This window comes from Ornithodoros turicata, chromosome 5 (assembly GCF_037126465.1).
Source record: "Ornithodoros turicata isolate Travis chromosome 5, ASM3712646v1, whole genome shotgun sequence".
Taxonomy (NCBI): Eukaryota; Metazoa; Arthropoda; class Arachnida; order Ixodida; family Argasidae; genus Ornithodoros; species Ornithodoros turicata.
The window spans coordinates 79,381,760-79,394,449 of NC_088205.1; the positions used below are offsets into that span (position 1 = coordinate 79,381,760).

Here is a 12,690-nt window from a genome sequence, read left to right on the forward strand (position 1 = left end):
GGCATGCAAAAATTATCGAATTTTTATTTTTTTTCAAATTCAAGTTTTTGATAATTTTTGCATTTACCCTTCTGCTTCGACGGCCACTGTAACATTATTAGTTATATTCCTTTTCTACCTCTGATATGCACACGGATTATTTTATTGAAGACTCACGTGGCTCAGGTAAACACTCGACTTTGTACAGCTTTCTGACACCAATTTCGCCTTCCATTCGTTTTCGAATTTTTCCACAATGCCAAAACCATTCACGTAATAAAGGCTTTACGCGAGAACACAAATAAAAGCCACTCTAAGCATTTCTCCGCTGAACTGCGCAACAGACAACCCTGACATTCAAGAAGGGCCTTTTGCGAAAATAACGGCGATTATATAGCAGCGTATCGTGGTGGCCTTGGCCGTGAAAGCTCGGTATATCATTACATGAGTATATCATTACGTCGTTATCGAAAATGAGAGGGACATTTACGCGAGAGATTGTATACTGTCAAGAGGAAAGTGTTGCGAGAAGAGGGGGGCAGGGGGGGGGGGGGGGCAAAGAATAACAGTTGCGCTTTACCACAGTAGCACAATGCTCTGAAAGTTCAAGTTGGTACATAGGGCTGGTTGTCGGTGTCTTTTCAATGCGATGGGCTTCATTTCACAGAGGTGCTCACGAAGGAGACAACCTTGGTCGACCCGTAAAGCCCTATGCGCTCGCAATTTGAGTATACATCGTGCTAATTGAGTACGCCTAGTAACTTGCACTCGGCCGCGAGGTACGGTCGAATAATCAGAGTGGCGTAGACGTGTGTTCCTACGGTCAGTTATCCTATAGGTATGCCGGTGACACAATCTTCGTTATACAGGATTTTCCGAGACGGAGAACTGCATTTCTTCTGCTCAGGGATGTGCATAAACACATTTTTTGCGTACTCAAATATAAATACAAAATACTTTGTTGAAAGAGGTATTTAAATACTCCGCATAAATACTTTTCAATATGAGTATTTAAATACAAAATATAAATACAGTATTTAAATACCATAACTACCTCCATAAATACTGTGAGGAAGATTTCGTCTAGAATTACACAAATAGTGATGATCATAACAACAAATCGGCAAGGAACAATAGCGTTTACTTGTTATATTATCTGGCGATTTTAATATTAGAAGCTTCTCAAAGACAGCATCTTCGAGGTATCTTCTGTTTGGCCGTAGAAGCAGATTCGCAAAGGAGAGCACCTTTCGACAGGTGCCGATGGAGAAAGGCTCGCATTAAATTTGACGTGGTTTGTCGCATGTGTGTGCTCGCGAAAACACGGCATAACCGCGCGGCTCTCTAGACTCTGCTTTGCCCTTCTTACCGAAAGGTCAAATGCAGGGTAACCTTAAGATATGAGTCAGTATCTTGCGTATATAGGAGTATTTATAAAATAAATACCCAAAAATTGGTATTGAAATATGATTATAAATAAATTTTTCGAGTCTGTATTTAAATATAAGTACATGTATTTATATTTTAAATAATATTTTAATTACAATGTATTTAAATACTGCCCATCTCTGCTTCTGCTCTGTCGAAGAATACCACTGATCTGGTAGATGTCTTAACTTCAGTCGTGTGGTTCGCAATTTACAATTCGTGACTTGACGTCGGAAGACAGTTTATGATGACGAGCGTATGTCCGACGAGGATTAATTATTTTTCCCCACCCGAGGATTCTCTAACGTGCGGCATTCATTCATCGGAGGAGAAATGGAGGAACCGAATGACGTGACAGAGAAGGTCTCGTATTTCCGGACTCTGTTGTGCTGGAGTACGAAGTGCCCACATTCTCGTGCACTGTCAAGGTCATCTGCATAAGCTACGAGGGCTACGACGCACCGCAAATATTATTCACCACTGCAAAGCTTCCTCGTACAGTACCTCGCATTAGAGCCAGTCTCTGCATGCCAGGCTATTTTGGGATACTGTATTCGTAACTATCTCATAAGTATAGGGTTCGGACTTTTCGGAGTTTTGATTCGGCAAGACTCGTAGAGGGTTTACCAGCTTTTTCGACTGCTGGAAAATCTGGATTTGTTACGAGGTTTCGCCTTTGAATCCTCCGGAAACTCAAAATTTTCCAGAAATTGAAAACTCCTGTAAACAGCCCCCGAGTCTTGCCAGATGAACACTCTGAAAAGTCGGAACCCTATACTTACAACTAAGTGACCAACAAATACGCTCCTTTTAATACTAAAAGTGCTTTAACAAGCAAGAGATGGTAGGACTGCATACTCATAGAGATTCCGCATAACAAACGATTACTATTAATAACCGGATGAGCATTTAAGAAAAAGGACAACCTTGTCCCAGCATCTGATACTCCACCATAAAATCAACACACATTCACGGAACTTACGTACGTCTTACTTATGATACGTCTTACTAAACTCAACCGTAACATTCTTAGCAATAAACCATTCACTGGGTTCCATGCTCGATGACAGCAGTTACCTTAGGACCTGCCCTGTGTTGTGTGAACACGAGATTAAACTAAATGCATATACCATGCACATGGCTGTCACTATAAAATCTTTAATGCTACAGTTTATTAATCAATCCTTCAAACAGAATAGTCATCTTCATCCGTTTAACAATGAAGAACAAGAACGGATGATCTGCCGTCACTTCCGCCTCAACGTCATTGGACAAGGGACCGACATGGGCAACTGTTTCAGCGTCGGCCGTGCTCCCTTCTTCGTCCACTAAAATGTTGGTACTTTGCTGTATGTCATTCACTTTAAGCGGAGCCTCGCTTATGCCACTCAAGTCAGCAGTGGAGTCAAACAGCGACTTCACCCCTAACTTCTGGAGGACGCTCTTCAAGCTGGACCTCCCGCTCAACTTCAGTTTGGGCATCTTCAGTTCAACTTTCTTAAGCACTAATTTTGCCCGTAACTCACGAACTCTACTGGCGTCCAATTTCTCGATTACATTGGCTAGGCCATCTCTCTCGGTTGGAACCACCAAGATGAAACTAGTGTTGCCATTGTACGGCAAACAAACAATAGCAGCCTTCATGACCTCGTCGAAGACGTGCAAGAACTTCCCTCTGGTGAACATGAAATCCGCCCGTGACTCAGAGCCGTCAGAGTTATGAAACTTGCCCTTCTGCGTGTGTTTTCGATGAAATTTTTCTTCCCAGCTTCCTTTAAAGTAGACAAAGTTGGCTAGGAACATCAGTGTTCCATCAGCCGAAGCCTGTTCTGGAACCTTCTGGAACTTTCCCTTTGTCAGTGTCTTCAACCGTGCGTTCGCAGCTTCGATTCCTTCTTTATTTCCAGAAACCACAATCGCGCCGCCATGTTTAGAGACCAATTCCTTGTAACTATCGCGAATTGTGACTTTTGGTTTCAGGAGGGCTACGTCAGCGAATTCGAAACCGCCACTCGTGTCCGTTGCCCGAATGCTTTTCGCGAGCTGCTCGTAAGACTCTAGCGGGAGACTCTTGCTGGTGTAGCCCAGAAGGTCCTCGATCTGACGCGACGTATCGCCCTTCGCTCCAGCTTGAGCGAGCGAAAGAACGAAAGCTAGGCCCAGAGGTGATATCACGTGGTTCGCAGTGCTGTTTCGAGGAAGGCTTCGCAGTAGCTTCAGGCCGAAGACCGTCGATGCTTGTTCCGATATGGCTTCTAAATTTTTGTTGTCGCAGCTGGTGGCCTTTATCCACGCAGCGATTATCACCAAGAAAGTGACAGATCCTGTGAAACGCATAAGGAGGCAAGCGTTGATGTTTTATTAATCAATGGCCAAGAAACACGAGTTCAGTGGCAAGAGAACAAATCTAGCTAATCTAACAAATCTAACTAATCTAAATCTAATCTAAATCTAACAAATCATAGCTAATGCTATTTTTCGAGAGCTGTATTGACTACGGAAGTGCTGCATCATCCACAAAAACCACGGCAAATATATACGCATTTCAAAGGAACACCGATCATAAACAGAGATTACAAGGTCGAGCTGACGCGGAAGAAACCCACCTTTATGAAATCCGCGCGTCATAGCGACATCGGATAAGACGCGGGAGACTCCGCCCACTCTTTGAGAAAAAGCTTGAGAGAGGCGAGAGTGGTTCCGCCGTGGAGTTGCAATAAGTCTTTCTCGATGCGTGAAATATAACGTGCAGCTCCGCGCGTTCCGCGAAGAGGATTGCGACCTACAACAGCTGCTCGGAAAACAAGGCGCGCGCGCGTCAAAGACCGTTTGTTTCGGGGTGAAGCCGATCTTTCTCTCGAGAATAATAGTGGCGGCGCTTTAAAACGGAGATCTTTATAAAAAGATGGAGATAAAACTGGAATGTACGTATAATAATGCTCAACGAGGTTTAGTGCCTTATACTTGAATATGTGGTTGCGAGACATGTTATATCGTTTGAACTTTCGCTTATGTTGGGAATAGGAAAGTTCCAGGCTGCAGTGGCTGAACCATATCGGTTGGAACGGCTACAGACTTGTCGAGACAAAAAAAAAAAAAAAAATCGAATTTGTTGTTCTTTGTTGGCAGGAACCCAGCAGAACGATTCCAGCAGTCTCAAAATTTGCCAGAAATCGAATTTCGCTATGGCTACAACCAGCACTGGTTAATCCATTCATGTTATCCATGATGGGATTTCACGATGAAATCCCATCTGTGGGATTTCATCGGGAGTTCATAAGGTACGACTTTTATGCCATCATGCTTTTAAGCTCTTAGATTTAAGAAACCGAGTGTACTTCATAATGCCGATTCCATCTCCAAAATAGTTCAGTGTCAACAACCGGTGTCAAAAAGTGACCCAATACGGTGGCTGATGCCAGACTACTACTATCACAACTACGGGGTGCCAGAGACACTGCTTGCACTCCAGTAAAGCTAAAAAGAGCTTCTTGGTCAATTTTATTAATTTGTCGTTCTTTTTACAAAAATACATTGACATGGCGATAAGTCATTTTCAATGACAATGCTCTGTCTAAAATCGCGATAGCATACGTGGTCGCATCGAACAATATCGAGAAATAACCCACGATCATATCTTGTGACTTCGAAAAACAACGTAATAAAATCAACAAACAACGTACATGTTACATGTCTTGTGCTACACAGCATAATTACAGCATAGACATTAAATATCGAGCCAAAACTAACTATCTATAAAGTAAAAGGCTATGCATGGAGGATAATTCATGAAAAATTATGAACATAGCCAAAATAAATCACTTCTCCGTTCTGGTCAGCACAATTTAATAAATCCCCTAAATCCCATAAATCCCCTCGTTTCCACTCCTTGGTCATGAATGCTAGAATATCACCGTCACTTATTTCTTCCTGTAAGAAAAACACACAATGACACTTGGCACGGATAGCGACCTCTGGCATCGATGGCAGTCCTAACGCGAGAGACATGTGCATAGGTCGCATCGGCACAACGTGCTTCCAACAACTGAATGAGCTCCAGTGCCCTTATTAAAGTGTGTTGATTTGTCCCAAGAAAGCAATCCCATTGGTCTTCGTGTTCCTAATAAGAAACAAGAACGGATGGTCGACGTACACTTTCGGAGGTTGCTGATGAACCACAGCCATCCTCATCTGGACCTCAACGCCGGACACGGCAGCCGCGACGGACCCTTCTTCGTTCAGCTCAAATATAGCTCTGTGCAGGACGTCAGACACGAACAGGTTACGTGAACCGTCGATACGCGACAAGTCAGCCTCAGAACCGAACACTTTCTTGATTCCAGCGACTCGCAACGGCGACTTGAGGCTGTACTTGAGGTCCAACTTTAGCTTGGGCAGCTTCAACTTCACTTCCAGTTCCGTCATCTGCGATATAGCGCTATAGTAAGCGTCCGTTGTCAAGAAAGACTTCATCCGCTCGACTCCTTTGCGGTCAAGAGGCAGAAAGATAACGAGACTGTAGTCGTCACCGATGTAAGGAAGTTCAACAACATGAGCGCTCAGCGTGGCGTCGTACACGTAGTTAAGTTTAGCCTTTAACCTCATGGTATCCACCATGACCTTATTAACCCCTCCGTTGTAAAAAGGTCTGGACTTGGTCTTGGTCTTGTTGAAGCGCGTCTTCCACGTTCCTTTGAAGTAGACCGCGTTCAGCAGCACAAGTCTCGTGTCGACGTCAAGCGGTTCCTCGAACAAGGTCGGGATCTTGCCCTCCGTCTTGTTAGCGATCCAGCGATTGATGTTATCTTTTGTTTGTTCACCTTCGAGGAAAAAATCAGCCTGAACTACCTCGGCGTCGAAACCGCTCGTAAGGGTGGATCGGTACTCTGGAAGAACTGTGTAGTTCTTTTGAACAATGGCGGCGTTGGCGACTTTGAGGACATACTCTGGTGGCAGTTGCTTGTTGGCCTGGGTCTGCTTGCCGTAGCCGTTGAGGACTTCCTGTCTAGACAGTCCCGCTGCATCGAAGCCGAGGCTATGGTGCAGCTGATTCAAGGTCTCACCATCTGCGCCAGCGTACACCATCCCCATAGCCACAGAGACGCTGTAAGGCGAGAAGAAGACGTTCTGCCTAGGAGAGCTTGGAAGCGCCATGAACACGTTGACGCCCATGTGGTTGTTGGCTTGGGCAAGCCTGCCCACTTCCCTGGCGCTCGAAGCAGCCAGCAGAGCTAGCAAAAGAAGGATCCGATGCATGGAGAGGCCTTATGCTCGTAGCCTGCGAATGAAAAAAGGAAGGTGCTGACACATCTATGTAACTTCGTTGTCATCTACTTGCTCAAAGAGCATTGCTTCATGTTCTTATCAACATTTCCAATATGTCTCGTCGTTTCGTCTCGTCGTCATTTTTAAATTTACTTATCAACTTATCTCGTCGTCAATTTTGAAGTCGAGGGAGAACGCGACATTTTACGGTGCGCGTGACTTGTGTTACGATGGGAGCGTACAGACAAGCAAGAAGAAAAAAAAAAGAAAAAAAAGCAGTTCACAGTTCATGTTGAACAGTAGCCTTCACTCGAGAAATCCCTTTCGTGTCAAAGTAGATAAATTCCCCTCTTAAAACAATCTGCGACCTAATTTATTGTCGGTGAGAGGGGCAGCAATAGGAGACTTCTTTTAACTTTAAGGGCAGGACCGGTACTATTTTTGCAGCTGATGTGCTCAGACATTGGATAGTGGACTGTCCCCACAGTGTTCAATAGAACGGAGGTGAGCCTCGTTCTGTCTGAGCGTGAGTAAGCCTATTTTGCATAGTTGTAAGGCTGCTGGATACTGAATTCCCCAGTACCAGTTCTGACCAGTGCCAATCCTGTTGTTGCGTACATGCAGGCAGCGTGTTTTAAACGCCGGTATGAGCGCCTGGTAAGCTTCGTGGACTTCAGCCATTTCTCGTCTTTAGCTGCTCTAGCCAGCAGTAGCTCTGCTTAGTAAGACGCTGAAAGTAATTGTTTTAGGACTTGATATCTATAGGATCTGTAGGACGTGTCAGCATGGGATCTATATTGGACCTGTCATTATAGACGTTCTCACCATAGAAGATCTCCTTCTAACAGCCTGCATGGCAACAGTGGCGTCCGTAGTCTCTTTGAGTTTGAATTTGATTATAGAAAAAAAAAGTCTCTTTGTCGTCTGCAATGAAGTTGTTGCTTATGGCACCAGCACCAGTCCCATTGCACGTGGATAGGTGCAGCATCAAGCGTTGTCCCATTCCCATCCCACAAGACAAGACCCACTGACATGAATGTACGAGTTGCAGTTTATGACGTGACCGATATATTCTAGTAGGCAGTGGTACTTCTACGCGGGTTTTGATAACAGCGTGAAAGTACATTACTTAATGCAGAATAAAATACATGCTGCAACGCCTAATGGACGATCTATTTCTAGGCTCCCAAGCAGACATTCCAACAAACGCTCAGTCGTCTTTCAGCTCTGGCGATTCCGTAATTAGTATTGGAGGTTTTCTTTGTCGTAATGATAAGAGACATACATAAAACTGTCAATGTCAACAAGAACATGTGTTCCCTCCAGGTATGTAAGTAACGTTAGTGGAAACCTACAATATGCGAATATAGTACTGTTACACCAGTCACAAAGATCGCGACACAATGTCGGTCAGATAATGATGGACTATGTATAGCGCATACCATTGTGTACAATTGGATGACGTTTTGAGTGCGCGTTATTGGAAATACGACCGATGTTGTTGTTGTTGTTTTTCTTTACTGTCCATTACGCTAATTTATTTTTTGGCACATATCCGAGTTCGCCAAAAATATCTGAAGCATCTGAAGCTGATAGGAAATGTAAAGATGACGGAAGCATTCAAGAAGCACAGGAGTTTGTCATTAGTGTATTTATTCTGTTTCTAAGCGAACATAGTAGTGGTAGTACAGTTATTACCGGTCTGTTTTACTGCCGATATGGCGACATGTCGCACGGGAGGATCTTGCGTCCTGGGACGACTTCGTAGGGAACTAATCCACGAGGAAGTCGCGAAAACGATTCCAGAAAGACTCGTTTCGGTTTCTCGCCGCCAGAAATATGCCAGAGGACGCGTTACGCCTTTGAAGTAAGAACCCCAAGGTGATTGATTTTTGATTTCTTGATTTCTTATTATTATTATTATTTTTTGCTATATATATTTTGATCGGAAATTCATACAGAGCTAGATCGTCATGTGCGAGCCCAAGCTTCTCGTAGCCGCAGTAAGAAAGAGAACTCTTCACTGTTTGTTACAAGCATGAACGATTGAAATATGGCGGTCCTGTGTTTCGGCCTCATATCTTTTACTATATTGCAAGCATGCCATGGAAGGGTCTTGTTCCAAGAATGGTGAAGGAAAACGAAGGTAATCCTTACGTGTAAGACTACAGCTCATGTATACAGGGTGTCCCAGAAAACGTGTCATTGGATTATAATAAAGAAACTACACCACCTAGAATAATGCGGTCAACGGCATTTGTTCTTACTAGGTTTTTGCCAACTCCTGATGTGAATGTCATGTATCGTAAGCATAATTATGTAAATAATTGCGAACTGAACTCGGAAATTTGCCAAGTAAAGGTCACTTTTTTACCCCACCCAATGTGAAGAGCGTGCCGAATTCACTCAAGTTCTTGATAATTGACAGTGATATTCAGGAGCTATCCCATCGGAAAAAAATAGCCGAAAATCATGCTTTTCGTAGCACCGAACCATAACGCATGACCTTTTTTTGGCGCTCTCGCTCTCAGTCCTACGAAAGGAGGTTCCAAACTCAGCCCACAAAGTGATAGTAGAAAAAGTGACAGTTCCTGAAATTGGGAAAGGGAAAGTGCGATCCCAGCGGAAGTCGGACGCGATAAGCCATACCTGAGTTATCTCTTTCTGCGTTGCCAGGTGTGGGCTGGGTTTCCACCCTCCTTTCGTCGTACTGACGAGGATTGCCCTGAAAAAAATTGTCGCGCGCTAGCTCCGTAGAGCATGATGTTCGGCTATTTTTTTCTGATGGGATAGCCCCTGATTACCCCTGTCAATTATCACTAATTTTAGTAAATTAGACACGCTCTTCACATTGGTGGGGCAAAAGAGTGACCTTTACTTGGGAAATTCGCGACTTAAACTCGCAAAAATTTAGATAACAAAACTTACGTTACACGACATTCACATCAGGAGGTGGCAAAAACACAGTAAGAACAAATGCCGTTCACCGCATTATTCTAAGTGGTGTAGTTTTTTTATTATAATTCAATGACACGTTTTCTGGGACACCCTGTATAGTACTCCTAAATCATAGTAGAAGAGTAAAAGAGTAGCGAAATAAAACTGTTGACTGTGCACGTGCACATACACGGAAATGCTGGCGGGGGGCCCCTAACGCCCAATGTAATTGGACCCATATATGCAATGAGGGGATAAAGCAGGAAGGAGAGTAAAAATACCGATACAACTATATATAGGAAAAAAAAAAGAACAGCGCCGCAGAAATTAAAAATACAACGAGAACCAGACTGGTTACCGGACAAAAAAAAAAAAAAAGGACTGTTCCTTGTACATAATCGAATACAGCGACGCCGGAGAACTACATAACATGAACCTTGATATCTTTTATCTCATTCCGGTCTCTTCACGGTCCTTTAGAGAACACTACAAATTCGTCGAAAAAAGATGACCGAACGCTCAAAAAGCCACAGGATAACCTCATAAAGTGCAGCATACACGGAAGGCGACAACAACGGAGCACTCAGAAAAAAGGCACGAGACAACCGCCGCGTAAATGCAGCACATACGTAGAAATATGAGTGAAAAGGGTGTCTTACCTGCCCGTATGCGTTGCTTTACGACTGGCGTCCGCAGCTGTGTCAGAACACGCGTCGACCCTTGGTGGAAACGGACGTGTGTCGCTTCCCGGACAGAACTTTATCCGCTCCCTTCCCAGATTGATTTTCCGGAGCCCTCGCGCCGAGAGAGCGTCATCGTATATAGACGGCGGGGAAATCGGTCGCCGGAATTCCCGACTTTGGTGTGTGTTTTTTTTGTTTGTTTTTTTTATTTTTACGAAATCCATCGTTCGATGACGAAACGAGCTAACGGGTTGTTACGTTAATTCTTTCCTGGTACGGGTTGGACCCAATTGCCCGCATACGCTTAGAGTGTGAAGGTCACACCGCTTCTTAGGCGGGGCTCACACGACGTGCGACGTATGGGTGGGTTTATTTTGTTGCTCTTGACAGGTTTGTCGGGAACAGGTGATGAGTGCGAGGGTGTGCTGCTGATGGCGATCTGCCGCTGATATTCTTTTAAAAAATATATATTTTTATTATCGTTACTTTTAGTTTTATGGCTAATCATATGTCTTCTATTAAATTTTGACTTTTAGTACACTTTACAAACCGAACTTTCACCGCGTAACTGGTTCGGAACTCTAAAGTCGTTCAGATTGATTCATTGATTGATTTGTAAAAGAAAAAATGGAGATGTTAGTCTCGAGCCACTCGGGACTGGCTACTCCAGGACGCGCGTTATTCAGAAAAGGAAGGGAAACTACACAAATCTATACACTTTGAAACGGAATGGAAACGGAGTGGATGAAAACATCACCACAAAACTTGTCACGGAAAGCAACAGTGTAGGAAAGTCCACGTGATCTCAATGCACAAAAAACAAAGGGCGTCACAAAGTGTCAAAGAGGTCCGCCGAGACGAGAAATTGATATCTACACCTTTTTATATCAATTTGATATGCATAGGTTAACTGATAGAAAAAAAAGCGTACACTTACGATCACCAACAAATCAGGAGAGACATAAGGGCCCATAAGGGCCATTTTTTTTCTTCCTCTATCACATCACATCATAGAGTGATAAGGGTGTGATACTGAACGATAGTTTGGTTTGAGCCAGTTATGTGGTGGAAGTTCGGACCCTAGAGGGTACGGGTTCGTCGGTAATAGTTTATTACTAATTAGTTTGCTATTTATATTTGTATATCTATGTTCATTCTGCGGCATAAAAGTGATCGCAAGATGATCCCCCCCAACTACTACAGTACAGTGCAGCGGCCAACGAAATGCTGTTATTTTTTGCTGCGGCACATCTAAAGGTTGATTGATTGATTGATTTTTAAAATGGAGGGTACTCGTAGAACTCCAATACAAAAAATAAAAGGCACTTCAACGCACACTGCCTCTGTGTTCCGTGTGCCATTTCCTGCCACTTTGAGGAGCTGAAGGTAGCGAATGATTTTTTTTTTTATTTTCTGTTTCATTGCAGACTTGCCCTAGGCTTTGAAATATTCACTGGGTGGACAGTTTCTTGGAACGACGTGGGTGTGACAAGATCCTTGACGAGTGTCAAAATGTCATGATCTTCCGCAGATATTTTCTAAAGCTTCCGAGAACTCGGGGAGGAGCGAGGACGGAAACGATGTGCAACTGACCATCTCTCATCCGTCGACGCTAAACGTGATACATATTTACATCCTGGTGTAACGATGCCTTGCATAGTGTAACCATTTTTTGCCTTCTGCCGCGTCAAGTTAAAGTAAATTGGACCATGAGAGGTGAGTATTCAGGTTGAAGGAGTTGTGACAGCATGTCATGGGTGAGTTACTGCAACAAAGGAACTCCGTTACAGTTAGCTCGTGAAAACAGGAACTGAGTACAGTTAGTTGCTTTTTACGACACCTTAGTATACGTCAAAGTGACTTAGCTAGCATACAGTTGCTGTGAGAAATGAAATTCGTGTAAACGCAACTTTCAAAAAACTATTTTTAGCACTTGTACGATCAAGCGCAATCACGTATTTTCCGGTGTATAACGCGCACGTTATACAGTAAAAAATTGCTCTGAAGAGTTCCTGCGCATTAGCAAACGGTACGCGTTATACACGGAAATATTCTCCTGCGGAGTTCCCTTTCAGGCCGGTGACGTACAAATTCTAGCCTCTGCCGGGGTGTGCTGTGTGGCTTTCTCCCAAATCTCTTAGGGTCAGTTGACAAATCCGGCGAAAGGGCACTGGACCTCATAAAAGGTTAATGATGCCGCTTAAGGATGCTATTGAGCACTGAATAATCTTGAATTCATTTCAGAAGACTGGCGTGATTGAGAAGGAAACCGAAACTGAAAGCAGAGCGAAGTCTGAAGTATACTATGACGCCAACTCGGTTGCATCGTGGTTTAACCGGACTTTGACTAAATGTGTTGCAATTATAACATATGCATACATGATAAACCGCCTTGGTT

The 12,690-nt window shown here is 43.8% G+C and overlaps 2 protein-coding genes across 2 annotated transcripts in view; both read right to left on the reverse strand.

The window, feature by feature from the left end:
* The window catches only part of LOC135394914 (uncharacterized), a 297,537-nt gene that overhangs the window by 185,313 nt on the left and 99,534 nt on the right, over positions 1 to 12,690 (reverse strand). The window lies entirely within an intron of this gene.
* On the reverse strand, positions 2,550 to 10,412 carry LOC135395949 (uncharacterized). The gene is made up of 4 exons (XM_064627034.1): positions 10,269 to 10,412; positions 5,481 to 6,685; positions 4,014 to 4,289; positions 2,550 to 3,731 (listed from the first exon to the last, which is right to left on the reverse strand). The coding sequence occupies exons 2-4, from the start codon at positions 6,661 to 6,663 to the stop codon at positions 2,572 to 2,574; spliced, it is 2,619 nt and encodes an 872-aa protein (XP_064483104.1). The 5' UTR covers positions 6,664 to 6,685; positions 10,269 to 10,412; the 3' UTR covers positions 2,550 to 2,571.

Excerpts from the sequence above, each read along its gene's own strand:
- LOC135395949 (XM_064627034.1), bottom strand. The coding sequence starts at position 6,663 with ATGCATCGGATCCTTCTTTTGCTAGCTCTGCTGGCTGCTTCGAGCGCC. Across the intron at positions 4,290-5,480 it reads CTTGGGACAAATCAACACAC|AAAGCGCCGCCACTATTATT; the intron begins TTTAATAAGGGC and ends GATCTCCGTTTT. Across the intron at positions 3,732-4,013 it reads GACGCGCGGATTTCATAAAG|GATCTGTCACTTTCTTGGTG; the intron begins GTGGGTTTCTTC and ends TGCGTTTCACAG.